At 43.2% G+C, this 21899-nt stretch overlaps 1 protein-coding gene across 3 annotated transcripts in view; it reads left to right on the top strand.

Moving 5' to 3' along the window:
* The window catches only part of LONP1 (lon peptidase 1, mitochondrial), a 562611-nt gene that overhangs the window by 124695 nt on the left and 416017 nt on the right, over window positions 1-21899 (top strand). For all 3 annotated transcript variants that reach the window (XM_072113845.1, XM_072113844.1, XM_072113842.1), the window contains exon 4: window positions 5359-5575. In XM_072113845.1, the coding sequence (XP_071969946.1) occupies window positions 5359-5575 (217 nt within the window). The remainder of the gene's footprint in view (window positions 1-5358; window positions 5576-21899) is intronic.

Genomic DNA, 21899 nt, shown 5'->3' with positions numbered 1-21899 from the left:
GATGCAGGATCATATCTTGGTTAATCCCCGAGTTCAGTGGTTTTGCTGAAAAAACTATTATAACATTCAGGACCTTGGGAAAGCTGGATTGCATGATTGCACAAGTTACACAAGCTTCTATTACTCACAGGGCTTAGCCCAGACCGGACTACTCAACCTGAGCCGGATCACAGCAGCTCGGGATGGTGCAGCAATTGATAATTCTGCCTTCATCATCCTGTGAAGCATTGCATAACTAATGTGCTAGGAAAAGCGCTGAGCCTTGCCACAGTAGCGAGACAACTTCATTATCATAATTTTATAATTGTTATTAGCTCAGGGATTAACCAATGGATTCAACAGGTAGGATGACACTCACTTGAATCTGGTTAAAATAATAGAAAAGCTTCATTCATCCAATGTAGGAACAATATAGGCAGGTAAGTGACCAGGAATAGGACGCCATACACATCTGACGCGTTTCAAACCATCAGGTCCTTAGTCATAGATGTCATAAATGGAATGGGAGTAGGCTGACATACCGAGCTCCCTGGCAGCAGAACCACACTATCACAGTATATTTTGTATGCCTTTGACTGAGCACCTGTAATAGCGTGGTTCTGCTTCCAGGGAGCTCGGTATGTCGGCCTACTCCCATTCCATTTATCAAACCTCTTTATATTCTCCATATTCTTCACCTTCACCCTGTTATATTTCCCCCTTTTCTCTGTCACTTGTACACCTAACTATCGGTTCTGATTTTCTTCCACCCTTAGACTTTCTATCCTTCATCTTTCATTATGGTTTTGTCACATTCTTGAGCCACGCTTTACACGACAGCCCTATGATATATTTGTTTTTTGCTCTCGTGGTGTGACTCCCTACATTGTACACACTCCACTTGGTTTACTGCTTACTGTGTTTCTTCACCCTTGCGGTCGTGTCTCACTCTGCACCTATCTCGCAGCTTTTGTCACTTCCCACCGTGCGCACCCCTTCATCTCTCCTCTTTTCCAATTCTTGGTCTCCCTCCCTCAACATCATCATCCTCTTCACTCACTTTTCCGGTTTATATTTCTTACACCACACTTTACACTATTAACTTGGTGGTCTTTCTCCCTACAATTTCGTTATTTATTCTTGTATGTATAATTGTACATTCTATAGTATATTTGTTATATCTCTTCTTTCATCTGGTACCCAGCAGGTCCCTGTGCTTTGCCTCATATGCATTCCATTTTTCTTCACTTCCCTCACTCTGGCTCGTCCGACCTCTGGTTGCTCCATCCTCCGGCAGAAATAACTTTTCAAATATTTGGGTCTCCTTTCCAGCGGACCCGGGACTCGCCTGTCATCCTTATCCTTTTTTGTCTGTAGTTCAATTTCCGTGACCAGCATAGATATCGGGAGATACGTGTATTTGTGTACTTTTGATATATGTTCTCCCTTTTTGATGTCTTCAACTAAGGTGGTTCTTCAGGTGTGTGTACTCTGTGTATGTGTGTGTGTGCGCGTGTGTACATGGGCCCATGTATGTGTCTGTTATTATATGTGTTTTTGGGGTAGTAGTTTTCTTTGCTTTATGTTTCATCTATGATGCATGTTCATGTATATATATATATATTGTTGCTGCTATATGTTTTGCATATTCGAATCATGCGCATCACACAAGAATCTTTATTCATTTTTATAAAAAGTATGTATATACTATCGCACATTAACCAATTACCTATTTAGGTACTCATTCATTCACTTGTTGATTAACTCATCGATATTAACATTTGTGCACTTCCCGAGGTATTTTTATATTTTTATATTTTTACCTTTTTATAGTATTCCCCTTCTTTATCACATATCCTTTTGGAGCAACAACCATATAGGACACATACAATCATTTTGGGCGCTCTGCGCGCAGAAGCATCGCTCTTGCATCTCATCAATGCGGCGCTGGCACGCCGTTATATTTGGTCACATGACGTCTGATCATGTGACCAATGACACTCGAAATGTGGCGCACGTGCACCAAAAAATAGGCGCACGCGCACCAAAAAATAGGCGCATGCGCACCACATTAAGCAGCACGCAGAGCGCCCATCTTTCCATCATGGCGCTCCACACCTGCCACCACTAATTCTATTCATACAGGTATTTATACTGTGTCACCCATCACACCAGTTACCCCTGAGGAAGCCACTGGGTGTGGCGATACGCGTGGGGCCTCATCCAGCCCCCATTCTCCCCCTTTTTCCCTGCCAGCCCAGCGCCTCTTGGTAACTATCATTGCACATACTTTACCTTTTGCTATATTGGCTCCCCTGCCTTTGCAGGGCAGCACATTCCATTGGTACTTCTGGCATATACCTTTTTTTGGCTTGTTACTTGTTGTACTGCATTTGCTGGACAGGTTTAAAAGGTTTGGGGGCTGTATAGGGAGGTGGTCTTTATGGGTACTTATCATATACCCTACCCTCCCTCTGGTTATGTATAGAGGACTGTGTTCCTTTTTAAATGTTTTTATTCCCCTTTTTTTGGTGTGTTTTTCTATGTATTAATAAAATTTGTATTCTTGGCATAGCACATGGTTCTTTCTGATTTACTCCCATTCCATTTATGACATCTATGACTAAGGACCTGATGGTCTGAAACGCGTCAGAGGTGTATGGTGTTCCATTCCATGTCACTGTTACCTGCCTGTATTGTTCCTACATTGGATGAATGAAGCTTTTCTACTATTTTAACCAGATTCAAGTGAGTGTCGTCCTACTTGTTTTATCCACTTCTTATGCATTAAGAACCTTTTTTTTTGGACATGTGGACCTGGTGGTGAGCGAATCTAAGTTTTTCTACTTGTTGTTCAGGGATTAACCAAGATATGATTTTGCATCAGTATAGCTACAGCATTCTCAAGGCATGTTTGGTTCATAATTCATGAAATGGTAGGTTTCCTTTAAATAAAATCTTACTGTTTGTAGCTAATTACACAAATTCACCATTGTAGGAGACTTTAATAATGTGATTGACAAGTTTTTAGTTTGATTTTGGCCACCTTATTCTAATGCTACCCCTGTTCTAGCTTTCTTTGGATGAAAGGTCTTCGATTTAGGTTGGCTGATGTGTGTAGACTGCAACATCCTGGTAAACAACAATTATTGTCTTAATCTAGTTCACATAAATCACTCTCTAGATTGCATATGGCCCCAGTAAATTTCATCATGTTGCCTAATCTAGACATGGTATCATTGTTACCCAGGTGATTGTCAAGTCATTCTCCACTGTTGCTTTACCTTCAGCCTTTTTATAGCTGGAATCTAGCATATGCAGATCTAGCAGATGCAGGAGATTTTAACTCATTTTGGCTACCAATTCTGTCCGTAAAAGGTGGCCTTATTAACTTAATACTGTTACTAACTTTTTGGGGGCTACTGACGGTACTGTGCCCTTATTGGTTACTTGGGATGCTATTAAAGTATATCTTAAGGACCTATTTATTATAATTTTCAGAAAAATAGAATATCTCTAGGACTTTAAGATTCTTTATATAGGGAAGTAGAACTAGCCAGGAAGCACTATGTAACTGACCCCTCTGCTGCCCATGAGGAAGATTGGATCGCAGTACAGACTCGGTTATCTAAACATTTACTTAATTTGGTGTATAACAAAAAAGTTGTTTCAGTCTCTGCGCTAGAGTAAGGAGAAAGGGTAGGTAATCTTTTAGCAATCATGAAATCTGCGGAAAAGGGCTCATCAGCTTTGTGTGTGACGGCATCGGGCTGCATACTCGAGGGGGCGGGCTGGCTGGCTGCATACTCGAGGGGGCGGGCTGGCTGGCTGCATACTCGAGGGGGCGGGCGGCGGGCTGGCTGCATACTCGAGGGGGCGGGCGGCGGGCTGGCTGCATACTCGAGGGGGCGGGGGGCGGGCTGGCTGCATACTCGAGGGGGCGGGCGGCGGGCTGGCTGCATACTCGAGGGGGCGGGCGGTGGGCTGGCTGCATACTCGAGGGGGCGGGCGGCGGGCTGGCTGCATACTCGAGGGGGCGGGCGGCGGGCTGGCTGCATACTCGAGGGGGCTGGCTGGCTGTATACTCGAGGGGGCTGGCTGTATACTACTGGGGACTGTAACCAATGCATTTCCCACCCTCGGATTGTACTCAAGTCAATAGGTTTTTCCAGTTTTTTGTGTCAATATATTTTATACTCGGCTTTAAACTCAACTATATGTGGTATATGACAGATGAATCAAATGTTAATGCCCAGATTCTTCTCTGGGCATTAATACCCCCTTTAATATCCCTGTTTGTAAAGGAACTAAGACCATAATTTTTGGAGGCATATCCTGTGGTCTGACGATATTGACGATTGGCTTTCAAACCTAAGAACATCAGGGTGGCATCTTATTGGTGTATTTGGCTAAATAGATTCCATTATGAGGAAAGAACATTGTGGCAATAAAGAAAGTTAAGTTTAAATGAGCAATGACCCAAATTGTGATTTTCCCTTCAAAAACAAACTGAACGATGCCATATTGTGCAGATCGCCTCTTCTAGCTCCGAAGTCAGAGCCGGCTGTTGTCACCAGCTCTCTGGCTGGAGAGGGTGAGGTGGTGGGCAGAAACCCGAATGGAGGCATGAATAATTGGCAGACAACACAGACAGAAGCGGTTATTAGGGCGTAGACAGGGTTATTTTCATAATTAAAGTTTTTGAACTAAGCTATGAAGAGCAAAAATCAGAATGGATCCTGTCTCAGGAGGCATACACCACATTATAATTGTGCTTGATTTGAAAACATTGCACCACTGCAAGGTTTTTAAACCAAGCACACTTAAATGCTTATGTGTGCCCCCCCCCCTTTCCTATTAAAAAAAGGTTTAATTGTCTGCATATTTCATTTTGTTATTGCTTTTACAGAAAGTAGAAATCTGTTTAAACAGTTTTTTTTCCTCACTGTTAATGTAGTTTGTAAAGTAAAACTGAACAATCTGCAGGATAGCCCCTAACAAGCTGATCGTGGGGGTCTCAGTGATGGGGCCCCACGAATAACAAGAAAGGGGGTTCGATGTACCCCTGTCGCACCCTTTGATGACCGGAGAAGCCATTGCGCATGCTCAGGCTGCCCCGTTCATTTTTATGGAGCTGACGTAGATTGCCAAGTACAGGGCTCTCTCTCCATCCGCTCCATAGAGAAGAGCAGCACAGCCTGTACAACCGGGTTTTGCGGTCATCCCTGGTTGCAATGGGAGTACATTGGATTGTGATCGTGATCCTTCGGGGTCACATCATGGTGACCCCCATAGATCAGCAAGTTAGGCACTATCCTTTAACAATCCCTTTTAACGTTGACTTTTTGTTATTTCTCTGTTGTACTATTTGTTTTACAGGATTCGTATCAATAAGCAACTTAATGCTGAAGCCGATGAGTACAAAACTGAGGATATAATAGAGGGGAAAAAAAGAAGATCCTCGGCAAGAAGACACATTATTGGAAAAGAGAACAGTGAGCAAGTTGTGCCTGATACAAAAATGGCTCCTGAAATTCTCATGGTTGAAGTTGACAATGTAGCTCATGAAGAATTTCAGATTACGGAAGAGGTCAAAGTAAGTGTACTTGCTTGTTTGGTACTTTTAAAGTGGATTGAAAGTGAATTCATATAGTTTATTTAAAGCAGGGGAGCACAACCTTTATTAGTCCGAGGACTGCATTATCCTACTGCTCAATTTGAAGTAACCCGCAACCTAGATGCACAAACAACCACAGTAGAGGAAGAACTGCCACCCAAAAAGTGATATATAACACATTATAGCAACAAATACCAACCCAGATTCCAGACCATGCAATATGTAAAAATACTCCTCCTGGAGACAAACTACTTGCTCAAACAAATAATAATGGAGATATCCTGAAGAAAATAATAATAGACACTCCTAGAGCAGATGTATAATACTGCGGCTCCCCTTCCCTCCTCTCCGACCAAACTGATTCCCTAAGACCTCAGAGCACAAATAAAGGAGACTCCCTAGGGGACTCTCAAACCATATGTGTGTAATTCTGGACACCTCCAGATCTGACCAGAAATAGAAAAGAATAAATACCTCATCTTCTGCACCCTGTGCCACACTGGACTTCTTTCTGTGTGCCTGGAGCAATAAGAATACAAAACGTGTTCTTCTTGACACCAGCAGAGGTGAATACTTGTTAGATGTACTTAACTCTATGCGGTATCAAGGATAGTAGGCGTTCATTGCTCTTGGCGGGTAGCAATGTGTGGTTTGCAAGCGATGAACCTTTAATGTAAAGGGTATTTCAGGGTTAAAATTTGATACCTATTCTTAAAATGTACTGCTTTCATTTTCCAGTTTGTTGTATTAACCCGCTCAGGACAAGACCTATTTTGGCCTGAAAGGCACAGTCCAATTTTTTAAAAATCTGCCTTGTGTCATTATAAGTAGTTATAGCTTGGGAACACTTTAACGTATCCAGGGAATTTTGAAATAGTTTTCTTGTTACATATTGTACTTAAAGTTAGTTAAAAAATTTGTACGATATCTTTTGTTTACTTATCAAAAAAATTTTTGGTATTTCTTAAATTCAACACAAAAAAATGTGCTGAAAGACTCTAACTTGGCTTATTCTAGAGTCTATTAAAAAAAAACAAAATGTGTACTTGCCTTCCTACGCCCCCTTCCCCTAGCAGGTCCTCTTCTATCCATCGATGCTTTGGTTCTGTGTCTCCTCGCGGTCTGTCGCTTGCGTCATGATGGAAGCTGCAAGCTGACATTTGTGTGTGTGTGTGTGTGTGTGTACCACCATTGGACCACACTGTAATGTCAGTGAGCAGCTGACGTGGTGTGTGCGACGGACTGCATAATAGATACCGGGGGATCCGATCCCTCCTGCCGCTGCCCCGGGTCCCGACGAGTGACCCGAGGCTGTCGGCTCCTCTTCTCGCCGGGTCCTGCCTTCCTGGCAGGACCCGGCTGCAAGTAACTGAGCATGCGCAGCATGCTCAGTTACTTACACTATACACTGCAATACAAGTGTATTGCAGTGTAAAGGCTTGAATAAGCGATCGGATGATCGCTTATTCAAGCCAAGAAGTAGAAAATGTAAAAAAGTTAAAAAAAAAATGAAATCTTTTTATAATATAATTAAATAAATAAAATAAAAGTCCCATAATCTCCCCAGTAACACATAAAATGCAAATACAGTAAATAAAACACAAAAACATACATATTTGGTATCACCGCGTCCGTATTAATCTGTACAATAAATCTAAATCAATATTGAACCCACTCGGTGAACGATGAAAAAAAAACTACGAAAAACTTCCCGTAATATACAATTTTTCATCAAACACCATCACAAAAAATGTTCTAAAAAGTGATCAAAAAAAGCTACGTTCCCTAATATGATACGACTGAAAAGAACAACTCTCTTCGCAAAAAATAAGCCCTCAACCAGATCTGACAACAGAAAAATACAGAAGTTATGGCAATAAAAAGTTGTCAATAGTAAAAACAATGCGATATTCTCCAATATTGGTTTTGCTCAGGAAAATTGAGCAAAGATAAGAAAAACTATATAAATGAGGTATCACCGTAATCGTAGTGAACCAGAGAATAAAGATAAAATATTATTTTTACATTACGGTGAGCGGGGGGAAAAAAAATGCTAAAAATCAAAAATAAAAATTGATGATTTTGTTTGTGTCCCCCTTGAAATAGTTAATAAAATCTCATGAATAAGCTATAGACCCCCCTAAATGAATTATCTATACATTGTATCTCATTCCGTAAAAAATAAGCCCTCATATGTTTGCATTACCAAAAAAAATAAAAATGTATAGGTAGTACAATGTGACAATACAAATCTGCAGTGAATGGCGCCTCCATTCATTGTATACTCGGCCGTGCGCCTGTACAGAAGTTTACCACCACATATGTGGTATCAGTACGCTCTGGAGGAATTGAGCATCAAGCGTTGCAGTGCGTTTCATCATTTAATTTATTCTGAAGCTGTCAGTTTGGCCTAAATGAATGTATTTTCCAAAAAAAATTCCATAGTTTCTAAATCGCAGGTCCATATTGTTTTAACCCATGTGAAACACTTAAAGGGTTAATGGACTTAATAGAAGTTGTTTTACATACGTTGAGGGGTGAAGTTTCTATAGTGGGGTAATTTATGGGGTTTTACTATTATTTAGGCCTTACAAAGTCACTTGGAAGCTGAGTTTTCCCTCAAAATGTGAGTTTTGGCAATTTTCATGAAAATTTGAAAAATCGCACCTAAAGTTCTGCACCTCATAACATCCTAGAAAAGTGAGAGGATGCACAAAATATCATCCCAACATAAAGCAGACATTCCGTAAATGTAATTTATCAAGCTTTTTGGGTAGTTTTACTTCCTATCTGGAAAGCAGAACATTTCAAACTTGGAAAATGAAGAATTTTTACAAACTTTTGCCAAATTTTACTTTTTTTCAGAACGAATCGCAAAACGTATCACTTAAATTTTATAACTAACATGAAGTACAATGTATCATGAGAAAACATTCTCAAAATCACCGGGATATGTTAAAGCGTTCCGAAGTTATAACCAATTATCGTGAGACATGTCAGATTTGAAAAATCGAGTCTGGTCATTGAGCTGAAAACTAGTGTCGGTGATAAGGGGTTAAGCATTCACATAAACTGTTATGCATAAACTGTTATGAGGTTTACAATCATAAAATTGTCAAAACCTGTATTTGGAGGCACCTGCTCATCTTTCAATTGACAGTGAGAGGCCTAAATAATTGAAAAAAAAAAAACCATAAATTTTCCTAATATGGAAACTATACCCCTAATCTTATGAAAAACTACTTTTAAGAAGTTAATTAACCCTTTTTAGGTTTTATAAATCTTACAACTAAATGGAGGTGCTATATGGAAATTGTAATTTTTTTTGGCAATACGTTTAAATTTGGGCGGAAAATTAAACATTCACAATGGATTAAATGACAAAAAGCTCTTCATAGTTTAATGCCCAATTTCATCCGAGTATACTGAAATCACATATGTGGTGGTAAACTGACGTACTGGCACAAGCCCAGGGATAGAATGAAATGAGCGCCTTTTAAAGCCGATTTGCATTTTTCTTTTCTAATGTGGATATATCGAGGCTTAATTTTCTGGCCATGTGAGATGTACTTTTTATCACTTTGGGGCATCTATGGCAAATTGATTAGATTTTATCGACTCCTATTTGTGGAAGAGATTAAAATTTATCAATTTTTGGTAATTTTATTCTCTTTTTGCGCCGTTCACCATACCATATAAAAATGTTTTTTATTCTATGGGTAGCCGCAATTAAGGAAAATTGTCTTTTTTATTTTTTCACAAATTTACTGAACAAAAACTAAATTGCAGAAAATCTTGTTAATTTTGGCTTAACTTTTATATTTTTTTACCTGCTGGGTCTGGCTTATTTTTTTTCAAGAGAATAGCTTCAGCCGAACTCTATGAAAGAAAAAAAAAAAAATCAATGGCCAATGGAAACAGGGGAGACAATGAACAGGAACAGGGCTAATATAAGTGTGGGGAAGGGGGCTCTTCTTCGGCCAATATAAGCCATACATTTTTGGCTAGACACCAGACCACCTACCCATGCCCACCGGTCACTGGGGACCACTGAGTTAGGGTATTTATTACAAAAGAATGGTGAAGTGGTATAGTTTAACCCCTTTAGCACTAAGCTCATTTTCACCCTTCGGACAAAGCCTGATTTTTCAAAGCTGCCTGTGTCACGATACGCAGTTCTAACTTTGAAATGCTTTTTTCCTACCAAGTTTATTTTCAGACATTTTTTATGACATGTTGTACTTCAAATTAAAGCTATATTTACTTTTAATCTATATATTAGTTTAAGTACACTCACCGGCCACTTTATTAGGTACACCTGTCCAACTGCTCGTTAACACTTAATTTCTAATCAGCCAATCACATGGCGGCAACTCAGTGCATTTAGGCATGTAGACATGGTCAAGACAATCTCCTGCAGTTCAAACCGAGCATCAGTATGGGGAAGAAAGGTGATTTGAGCGCCTTTGAACGTGGCATGGTTGTTGGTGCCAGAAGGGCTGGTCTGAGTATTTCAGAAACTGATGATCTACTGGGATTTTCTCACGCACGCATTTTTTCACGCACAACCATCTCTAGGGTTTACAGAGAATGGTCCGAAAAAGAAAAAACCTCCAGTGAGCGGCAGTTCTGTGGGCGGAAATGCCTTGTTGATGCCAGAGGTCAGAGGAGAATGGGCAGACTGGTTCGAGCTGACAGAAAGGCAACAGTGACTCAAATCGCCACCCGTTACAACCAAGGTAGGCAGAAGAGCATCTCTGAACGCACAGTACGTCGAACTTTGAGGCAGATGGGCTACAGCAGCAGAAGACCACATCGGGTGCCACTCCTTTCAGTTAAGAACAGGAAACTGAGGCTACAATTTGCACAAGCTCATCGAAATTGGACAGTAGAAGATTGGAAAAACGTTGCCTGGTCTGATGAGTCTCGATTTCTGCTGCGACATTCGGATGGTAGGGTCAGAATTTGGCGTCAACAACATGAAAGCATGGATCCATCCTGCCTTGTATCAATGGTTCAGGCTGGTGGTGGTGGTGTCATGGTGTGGGGAATATTTTCTTGGCACTCTTTGGGCCCCTTGGTACCAATTGAGCATCGTTGCAATGCCACAGCCTACCTGAGTATTGTTGCTGACCATGTCCATCCCTTTATGACCACAATGTACCCAACATCTGATGGCTACTTTCAGCAGGATAATGCGCCATGTCATAAAGCTGGAATCATCTCAGACTGGTTTCTTGAACATGACAATGAGTTCACTGTACTCAAATGGCCTCCACAATCACCAGATCTCAATCCAATAGAGCATCTTTGGGATGTGGTGGAACGGGAGATTCGCATCATGGATGTGCAGCCGACAAATCTGCGGCAACTGTGTGATGCCATCATGTCAATGTGGACCAAAATCTCTGAGGAATGCTTCCAGCACCTTATTGAATCTATACCACGAAGAATTGAGGCAGTTCTGAAGGCAAAAGGGGGTCAACCCGTTACTAGCATGGTGTACCTAATAAAGTGGCCGGTGAGTGTATATTGTACTTATTTGTAAAAAAAAAAAATTGAAATTTGGCGAATATTTGAAAAAATGTCCAATTTCTCTGATTTCTAAATGTTCTACACATCATACCAAATTGGTTTCTAACTAACATTAACCATATGTCTGCTTTATGTTAACTTAATTTTTTAATGTTAATTTATTTTATTAGGACGTTAGGAGGCTTACAGTTCGAACAGCGATTTTTCCAAATTTTTAAGTAAACTTCAGATTCAATATTTTTAGAAGACAATTCATCTTCGTAAGGGTTTTCAAAGTTCTTATTAGAAATATAAAGGGTTCCCGGCTGCTTGTGCGGAGGCTTGGCTGTAATGTACAGCTGGCCTCCTGCATGGATGACCCATGCTGGCCTCCTGCATAGATCACCCACGATCTGCTGCTGAGCCTGGTGGCGCAAACAGAAGCTCACCATGACGATCCTGAATGTCAGTGGCTTAAGGGGTTAATGAATTATGAGTACAAATAGTGATGACGACCATGGGAAGATGAGGTACTATAGATATAAAAACGTATATAACGTAACACTCCAATAATGAGTTTACGTATAAAAAGCTAATGTTATTAACTTTTTTAAATGTTTCATTGGTTTTCAGTCTCAGTTAAAACTTTTTATTTCAGTCGGCAATCTGTAGTGAAGTTCACACTCTTCCTGCACAAGTACGATGCTGCCCTGGCCGGTGGCTGTGTACGCATGTTCGTGCTTGCTGTATAGTGTTTGTGGGTTTCCCCTTCAGTGACGTCACCACATTACTATAGGAGGGAATGAAGATCAAGTTTCCTACTTGTTTCAGAAGCTATTCGGCTTCCTTGATCAGGGAATGTGTTTCTCATTTGGCACCTGAATAGGTGACGGTTATTCATTTGAACCTATTTCAGTTTTTTTTTTTACAGAGCTATCTACTAAAAAGCAGAAGTCTTTATCTCTGTTTAATTCTAGTGTGACCAAAGGTGGGATTAGGGGCGGTTAGTGCCGCATGACCTGCTTCAAAATATGTCTGTCTATTGAAGAAGAGCCTTCTAGCTGCCTAGTATATATAGAGGTAGATGAGCGTAGGCATCCCCGAAGATATGACTTAAAGTGTTACCGTCATTTCAAAAAACTTTTGATATGTTGTAGGGCAGGTAATTTTAAGCCCTTTTGCAATTGGATTAGTTACCCAAATCTTGCTCCTTCCTCTTGTATTCTGCAGACTTCCCCTAGATGGCAGTGACTGCTCAGATAGCCGTTACTATGGACATTCCGACTACGGAACAGGAGACACGCCCCCCCCCCCCTCCCCCTGCACACAGCTGATCACCTCATGTGTAACTGCCCCAGCACTCAGCCATGTTCAGGGAGAAGACCTCACTAATATAGTGACCAAACACCTAAACACATATCTCTCCTCAGCTTCCCCTACACCTGTATACTGTATAACAAATAATAGACACAGACAGAAACTGCAGCCCCTCCTCCCCCATCACCTCACACACACAGGAAATGGCAGGAGACTCTCTCCAAGTCTGCAAGCTGTGTCCTCATGTGCTGTGCTGCAGTGTTAGGTAGGTAGACAGACATGGATACATAGATATGATATAGATCTGAATGGGTAGGATCTAGGCCACACAATTAAAGAGATAAAAACATGCAAACAGGACAAAATTACAGCATAGCTATAATAACCATGTTACCTCATATTCCCCTCCCTCCCACTCGACCATCTACACAAAACATTCCCAACAAGAAAACAAAAACAGCTTAGTTGAGAGATGTCTTATAAGCCGCTAAAGGGTCACCTCACCAAGCAGGATATAACCACCACTACCGCATACCTGATGGGCCAGGAAAGCAGCAGAGCACCCCTTCTACATCTCCGTTGCCCGTTTTGAGAGGCGGGATAGAACAGTTTCTGACCTGCACCATGTGGTCGACATGTGAGCTGGCGCCATCTTCCTGCTATGTGGCGTGGACCTTCTGCTTTCTCCACTTAGCCTCGGCAGGACGGGATCCTCTTCAGGAGTGGAGGTACTCTCCCATTCCTCTCCAGCAGCACAGAGGCAACTTATTCTGGTGCTGCTGCCATCAGGGACACTGGCACAGCCTTACCCCCCTTCCGACACACTGCCCCCAGATAGGGAAGTTTATGTGCCAGTACAGTAGGCCCCATGCACAGAATGACCAGCACTGCCAGCACCCACAACACCTCTGCCCCAGCAGCAGGTAGGAAAGGCAGGTGAGCAAGCCTCACATGGCTACCCAAAAGCTGCAGGTTTGCATCCCCTGGGACGGATCACACTCAGAACGCCTGAGAAGGTCTCTGGACGGTCTCTAGCACAGTGCAAAACCTCCACCAACTACCATAAGCCTTTTCTTAGTTTGGGCATATTACTCCGGGACACGGGACTTAACTCTTAAACTCCTTCAGTACTGCCCGGGGACAATAGCAGCCAGTTTCCAGCTTCTATTGTTCAGTTATGCATACTATTCTGACTTTCTGTAACTCGTTTCAGAGGTAGCGGAGACTTGCCCCTCCAAGATGTTAGCGATCCGATAAGATTTACATCATATTGCTGCAAGAGTTGAGACTTTACTCGACAATTGGTCTCTCAACTACAAGCCACAGTGACTATGAGCAGTATGCAACTCCACCTGGAAGACCTGGGTAATAGGGGGAGGCGTAATAACGTCTGGGTTCGGGGTCTACCTGAGATTGTGCTGGATGTGGATGTTCCCCAAACACTACAACATCTCTTCAACAAGATCCTGGGCGCTCCAGTGACAAACCAGATCAAGTGCGATCGAGCACACAGGGAGCTCCGCTCTAAAGGACTCTAATCCCAACCAAGAGATGTGATAAGCTGTGTACATGACTTTACATTGAAGGAAGCAATAATTGTCAAGGATGGCTAAAAGCTTGGAATTTGAAGGAACTCTCTTACGATTATACCAGTATCTTGCAGAAATTGAGACTGCGCCCTCTCCTGGAAGCGCTCCATGAAGCACATCTGCATACCCTTTTGCCCACAATGTCAGAATGACGGGGCCTTAGCAACCTTGCACTCCCCATTTTTGCAAGGACATGGGAATTTCGGAGCCCCAAATGACTGATTTGGAGGTGGCACTCCCGCCTCCATCACCACCTCCTGCTTGGCAGCCAGTACGCCAGAGGAAAAGTCACGGTGATCTAGATCCCCTAATAATTTTTCTCCTGTCAGGTTTTATATTCCTAGGTTTAGTTATATAGTGGTGGTTTAGCACTGATGGTTTTCTCTTCATAATTTGCCTTTAAAATAGTAAATACAACCAAAGATATAGAAGCTAAAATGTTATCCTACCAAAGCACGGTAGCTTTACGAAAAACTTCTTACTTTTTCGAAGCAGCGATAAACACTATTGGCACGCTTCTATCAGAAAGACATACATATTTAGAACCTACCATACTAAATTATATGCACTACCCAGTGGGCTTCCAGAAGACCGAAACCGAACCTATAAAAATTTTACTTCTCCTCCTGTCAGCTACTTATCAGACACATAGCCAGTATTAATGCCCCCATATCCAGGGAGAAGTTAAACTAAGACGCTCCCCTGCTTATTATTTACGCTATGTATAGAGCCCCTGGCAGCGAAAATTAAGCATAACCCTGATGTACAGGGAGTGTTGGTGAGGGATCAAGAGTTTAAAATATCGTTATTAGCTGGCGATGTTCTATTGACAATAACATCCCCCCCACACACATCTCTTTCGGTTTTACATGTGATTATTCAGGAATATGGCAGATTAGCTTGTTATAAGGTGAATACCTCAAACGGAGGCTTTACTATAACAAAACTACCAATTCCAGTAGAGGATGAACTCTACACAGTACAGTTAACGGCCTCCTACTCATCATTATATGGTGCTAACTATCCTCCCTTTTTCAAAGAATTATGGGCTATGTTAAACAAATGGAAAGTGCATTTTATTTCCCTGCTTTGTCAGGTTGCTGCAGTCAAGATGACTTGGCTTCCAAAACTCCTATGCTACCTCCAGACTTTGACAGTTAAGGTTACTCTGCAAGGAGCTATTTTCTATTTTATATGGGATAACAGAAGGCACAGAATGCCTAAAAAGGTCATGCTTGCCCCCAAAACCCAAGGAGGCCTACCAGTCCCACATGTTATAAATTATTATTGGGAAACTCAACTACGACAACAACCATGCTGGAGGGCTTCTCTAACCTATACTAAATGGGTGGAGGTAAAAAAAAAACTTGGCAGGCACCTATGGGACTTAACCCATAGAATGTAATTTACCTAGGCATGCGGAACCGTTACTCAAGTCTTTTTACACCTCTGTACAGCATCCAAAAGCAGACGGTCTCTCCATCGGAGTCTGAATTGTTTAGTCATATTAGAGAAATCTACTCGCCGGAGAGAATGACTGCCTCAATTAACACCACCATAGGATTTCTTCTGCGCACAAGTCAGTATGTAGGCCCCTCAGACTGTTCTCTGCTTAGCACCAACTATTATAGCTGTCTGATGTCCTGTCTGCCCTAGTCAGCCTATCACAACCCTATGAAAAACTATGTGATAATTAGATGGCCTGTTTCTTTCATATTTTATTATAGAAGAATATATTGCATACCTTTATATGTTAGCTGTGTGGCCTGAGATTATAACTTATGTTTACTAAGAATGCTTTTTTATTTTTTTTACTGCTTTTCGGCATATTGTAACGGTTGAAACAATTTGAATAAAAATTGTTATTAAAAAAAAAAAGCGGCTAAAGAACATATTTGTGGGGAAAAGACACACAAAACAGATGACGTTAGCTGTGGGTCATTTCACAAAAGAACCTGCCGATACATTCAGCTAGAAGAAAATCTGTTTCTCTGGAGAAACACAACAGAGAGACTTTTTTTTTTTTTTTTTTTTTAAAGGATTTTTAGGTCTCGCCCAACCTCTAAAGTCCAGGATCAGCAAAGTTCAAAGTCCCTGTTGAAGAAAAATTGGAGTATTAACGCCTGGGCAAGTGGCGGTTACAAACCAGCCACTCATCTTTCTCTGCATTAGTAGAGAAGAAGATATACCAATCACCATATGTTACTTGCAGCCTAGCTGGATAAGAGATATTTCTTTCTCTCAACTTCTGATTGAACTGGATGAAGGATGTTCTCTGGTGCAATTCAAGTGAGAAGTATAGAAATATAGAGACTGTAGTTTTTTCAAATTTGAAGCTCCCCTGATCGTCTGGCACACTGTAAAGTAGTGTCCCGATTCTTACAGTTCAGCAATTTGGGTCAAGAGCGGCTGTGTTGGGGCACCAGGCGGAGGAGCTTTAGCGGGGGCCCTATGGGCCAATTCCACCGCGTATGTAGAGGAGTATGGGTCAACAGGAAGAAGCTCCCTGAGCCGTCGCTCCACAAATTCAGCTGGTCTTTGGCCCTCAGGCCTCTCAGGGAGGCCCACCATTCCTAGATTATTTCGCCGATACCTGTTCTACAGGTTGTCGGCCTTTTGGTCCACAGCCTTGACCTTGCGCAACAGTTCTCTAAGATTATCAGGAACATCTTCCATTCTGTCATCCAAATCAGAAATATGTGATTCAGCATGGTATAACCTTTCACAAGGTTTTGAAGGTCCTGATGGAGTAGACCAATATCAAATCTCACTTTATTAATCTTAGTGGTCAGAGGTGTGTTGGTTTCTAGTATCGCTGTGAGGAGCTGTTGTGACACTTCATTCAAAGTGGGTGCTTCTTCCGCAGGGGTCCCTGAAGATGAGGCCGCTGCAAAGGGATGCTGCTGCAGAAGATCGCTCCAAGTCGGGGCCTGCTCAAACACACTGCTGTTGTAGCAAATTCCGCAGCCAACAAGGCATTAGATTAGAGGGACCCATGTTATGCCTGGGAGTGTTAACACGCTTTTCTCTCAGATGGTACAGAATTTTGTCAAACTCCAGGGGGACACCAGGTGAGTCTGAGGATGATGAGGAGCTTTAGGGGAGCTGCGATCATATCAGTGAATAATCACGAGACCCTTGATGAATGGAGGTAATGACTCTCAATACGTCTGCCACCTCAACTGACCTGATTTGGGGAATTAGAGTGTTACCCCCAGCAAGGGAACCAGGCATAGGGCACAGACTAGGGAGAGGAAAGCAGCAGCTATTCGTCCTTATGGGTGTGCAACGGATGCCAGGATAGTAACTCTATGCCGGGTACTCCAGTATACAGGAGCAGCCTTAGAACAGGTAGTGTTGAAAAGTACAGTGACAGCTGCTGTTGGGCATGGTACCAATGTTATCGATGATTCTGAACACCATTAGGTACTGGTTGGTGGTCCGCACAGCACAGTCCCTGGTGTGGTGACATTAGTCTCATTATTTTTAATACATAGCAGCTTCCTTCCCTTTTTCATTATCTATGATTGTATATAATGATGTGATGTCTAGAGATCCTATTGGGAAGCCCAATTCCCAATTAGTTTTTTCTAAAATTTCTGATTTGGATTCTGATCCGTTAAATAGCCAATTCCCGATTTATAATAGGTTGTCCCGGGGAATGATGGCCACAAGTTCCTGAGAATGTTGTACTAGTCCACTATAGCCTCCATCCTATTCTTCACAGTTGTGTGCTGGGGCACTAGCATAAAGGAAAGAGACAAAAATTAAACTCACTAAAATCGGCAAAAAGAAACCTAGCATCATAGGTGAGCTGCCATTACAGTTTAGATTGGTCTGTGAAGAAAGATGCCTGCACAAATTTGAAGCAATCATATCGAATAAACGTGGTCCCCACGTTCCCGACATTACTCTAGCAACAAATACTGATGCCAACAATTATACTCTTTTGTCCCAAAACAATTGACCTGCACAACAAAACATTGGCCACTTGGACAAAAAGTGTGGGTAGCCTCCCACACTAGTCCTGTATGTTGCCTGGATCACCTCTACAATACATTTCCCCAAACCGCGGAAAATACAAAGTTGACTCATAGTTGGAAGGATTAATATGTATTTTAGTCTTTGGCACAAGAAAGCCATTTTGGGACAATTCTTTATGCTTCTTGCTATTTTTTTATATGCCCTTTTAAGGATATATTGTTTTCTTTCTTCCTTGGTTATCACTCTCTGTTGGACCGCTAGTGTGAGAATTGATTTTATCCTTTTTTATGTCTTAAAGGAAACCTACCACTTGAAGTGGTAGGAGTAAGAAGGAAATACCGAGCACCAGCTCATTGTGAGCTGGTGCCGGAGCTTATTTTTGTTAGTGTTTTACACCGCTGTATCGCGGTTTAAAAAACTTTTTAAACTTTATAGCCGAAGCTGCTTCGGCATACCATGCGTGCGACCGTGTGCACGGTGAGCCGAAACAGTACTACTAACGGACCCGGTTTATGTAACCTCACATAAGGAGCCATGTGGAGCGACAATATAAAGGTACTCAGACAATCACAATCATACTATCCACACTGGGGAAGGGGGTTAGGGCTAAGACAGATAATGAAACAATAAGGGACTTTGAAGGTAATGAAAGGGGGAATGGGAAGGGAAGGCTTCTCTGTGTATTTTTTGGGGGAAATGATAGCCAGTACAGTGTTTTCTGGTCCATTAGAGCTTTTATTTCATCTGTTATGATGAGGTCTGCTAGGACTTCTGGGGATTGGGTCTGTTTATGTTGTTCATGCAACCTTCGCAATAGGGAGGTGAGTTTAAACGCATTTTCTCTTTTTAAGCGAACCCCATGGTCTGTGAAGCGGCTGCGCAGTTCGCATTTAAGAGCTTCCCATTTCATTGGCAAGTCTTCAGGGCGGGTGTCGGGCGTGGGGGGAAAGGAGTTCAATGTTTTGTCTAATTTATTGTATGCATAAGTCGTCTTTAGACTAGGTAGTCATTGAGGCGCCAAGACCAAGGGTGTTGTAGTACAGTGGGTATAGTAACTGTCAGGTATATTGGTGAGTGGTCTGATAAGACAATATTGCCTATCGTTGCCGAGGGTTCCCAGGTCAGTGCCCTGTGCTGTATCAAGAAAAGGTCGATTTGGCTATAGGAGTCATGTGCCGGGGAGTAGTAAGTATAGTCTCTGTCCTTGGGGTGAAGGATCCGCCAGGCGTCAACCAATTGGAGATTATACAGGTCCTTTTTGAGGGAATCTAGCTGCCGCATGGGGACATGGTTTCTCCCTGAGGAGGTGTCTAGCTTAACATCAAAGGGGAAGTTGAAGTCCCCACCGAGGACCAACATCCCCTCCGAGAATCCTGCCAGCTCTCGTAGAATTCTCCTACACGCTGGGACTTGAGAGTGGTTAGGTAAGTATATATTGGCTAGCGTAAATATTTGATCAAATAATTGTATTTTGACAAAGGCTTACCTTACATGTTCATCTAAAATTTGATCCAGTAACACGTGCAGGAGTGCGATAGAAACGCCCTTGGAGCGCAAGTCTATATTCGAGCTATGGAACCAGGTGTTGTAGTATCTATTTCTGATTACTGGGGAATGCCCGGTTTTGAAATGTGTCTCCTGTATGAATAATATTTTTGCTCCCTGTCTATGCATTCCATTGACAGAAAGTAAACTAAACCTATAGCCTATTTGGCTATATTCAAAGCCCACGGTAGTGGTAGGGAGGTGTACATCACGTGTGCAGGCTAGCTGAACACGCTACCCTAAACGGAACGAAGCCTAACTATCTGGCAAGCTCTCGTCCAAGGCTCCCGTGTTGTGCAGATTGAATTTGTGACTATCATCAACAGGTGCAACCCAGCGAAATCAATTATACATGCAGTATAAATCATCGATAAGAGAAAACAAGTTATTAATGAACATTTTGCAAAACAGTCAATATGTAATCAAAGGATACTCCAGCCGAAGCGCTGTAGGCCGTAACCATTTCAGTTTTCAGGCCCGAGGGTCATTTGGATGTGGTCTCTGGTGCCGGGATCCCCTTGGGCCATTACCCTCCATCCCGCGGGCGCTGAGGGAGTGGGTGAGGTCCCTGTGCCCCCGGTGTCGGCATTGTTGGCCATTCTGTAAGCTCTGGCGTTTGGAGGTTAAGGATCTCTGCCACGGGAGGAACATCTCTGGGATGTCGGATGAGGTGTGTGAGACCTCCGTGACGGATCTGAAGCTTGAATGGGAAACCCCAGGTATATTACGCTGTCTCAAGATCTCCAGGAAGGGGCGTAGAGCTTTCCTTTTAAGCAGGGTCAATCTCGATAGGTCGGGCAGGAGCTGGATATTAGACCCTTGAAAAGAAATTCGTTCCATGGTTCTAGCTTTAAGCATTATGGCGTCCTTCAGCTGGTACCTATGTACCCGGCAAATGGCATCTCGTGGAGGATCATGTGCTGAAGGGCGCGCTTGTAGGGCTCTATGTGCTCTGTCCAGCTCAACTGGAGAGTCTTCCGGTACCTGTAGTACCGAGTTAAAGAGGCATCGTAAGGTATCATGGAGGTGGGCTGATTCCACAGATTCTGGTAAGCCCCGTATCCGGATATTGTTCCTCCTGCCCCTGTTCTCGGCGTCCTCAAGTTGATCCGTGAGGAACTGAAGTTGGTAGGTATGTGTAGCTAGTAAAGCTGTGTGTGCGTTTATCTGCTCTTGCGTAGCTACTTGGGCTGCTTCGGTTGCTGTTGTACTTCCTCTCTCAAGGTGGCTATCTCTGCTCCATAAGACTGTTCCAGATGGGAGACGTAACACTTCATATCTTCCTTTGTTGGTATTGCCTTCAAATGGGTCTTAAAGTTGCGTAATTCTGTCAACCCTTCCAGGAGCTGAGCTAAGACAGCGGTTTGCTGGGTGTCAGTTGATGGAGAAATACAGGCTAATGAAGTAGAAGAGGAACCTGTAGGGCTGAAGAAAAATATCTGTAAAGTTGCCATAACCTTTGGCGATTGTGTAACCATGAATATTTTTGGGGATGCACTAGGGGAGGACAAAGCTTGGTTGTAGGTTCCGGACCCCCATGGAGCAGGATGCAACAGTGGAGAATCTGGCTGAGCGGCAGGGGAGCATATTGATCCCTTTTCCAGGGTGGCCTCTGGTGAGTGTGAGGAGTTGTGGCCTGTCCTGGGCCATTTGCATACTGGGTCTGTGACCCCTTTGGTGTCCCTATAGAGGTCTCTCCCCTCTGGCATTGCATCTGCCTAAATGTTGAGTCCAGCAATCTTTCATCTTCCTGATCTGTTTCAGACTAGTGTCCCTGCATTGGTGATGGGGGCTGTGATGGGGGTCCCTGGGATGCTGAAAAGTGCACCTCTGCCTGTACCTGAATGGAGGGTCGGGGGTTTGTTTGTTGGGCCTGGATATTGGCCTCCTGTTGGCCTGGTCTCGGGTCAGATCCACCTGAGGGGAGGGGGGGGGGGGCTTTCCTGCGGGCGCATGTTGTGTCCCATCTGCCTGTATCCCCTCTCGCCCGCACTGCTGTTCTGCCTCTATAGCCAGGTCGTCCCCCTGCCCGTCCTGTGCGTCGGAGCAGTGATGTCCTCCTACCTCTCCAGCTGAGGCTAGGTGCGCTGCTGTGCCTTTCTCCCCTTCACCTTGTTTTGGCGCGAAGCTGCCATGCTCCGTCTGCGGGGACATCTGCCAGCTCCTCATCACCGCTCCTCGCTGTGTCCCCGTGTGGTGGTCTGCTAGCGGTCGCGGCTGTCCTCGAGTCCCCCGCGAAGGATCCGCGGGAAACGCTCGGCGCCGCCATGTTGGTGCCGGCGGGCCGCGTGCTGGCAATGCGGCTGGGTGCCAGATACTTATCAATGCCCCTCGTCGCGGCCCTGGTAGGCATC

Source organism: Engystomops pustulosus, chromosome 1, assembly GCF_040894005.1.
Source record: "Engystomops pustulosus chromosome 1, aEngPut4.maternal, whole genome shotgun sequence".
In the NCBI taxonomy this organism is placed as follows: Eukaryota; Metazoa; Chordata; class Amphibia; order Anura; family Leptodactylidae; genus Engystomops; species Engystomops pustulosus.
The sequence above is the reverse complement of the archived record's forward strand: the minus strand, read 5'-3'. Positions and strand labels throughout refer to the sequence as shown.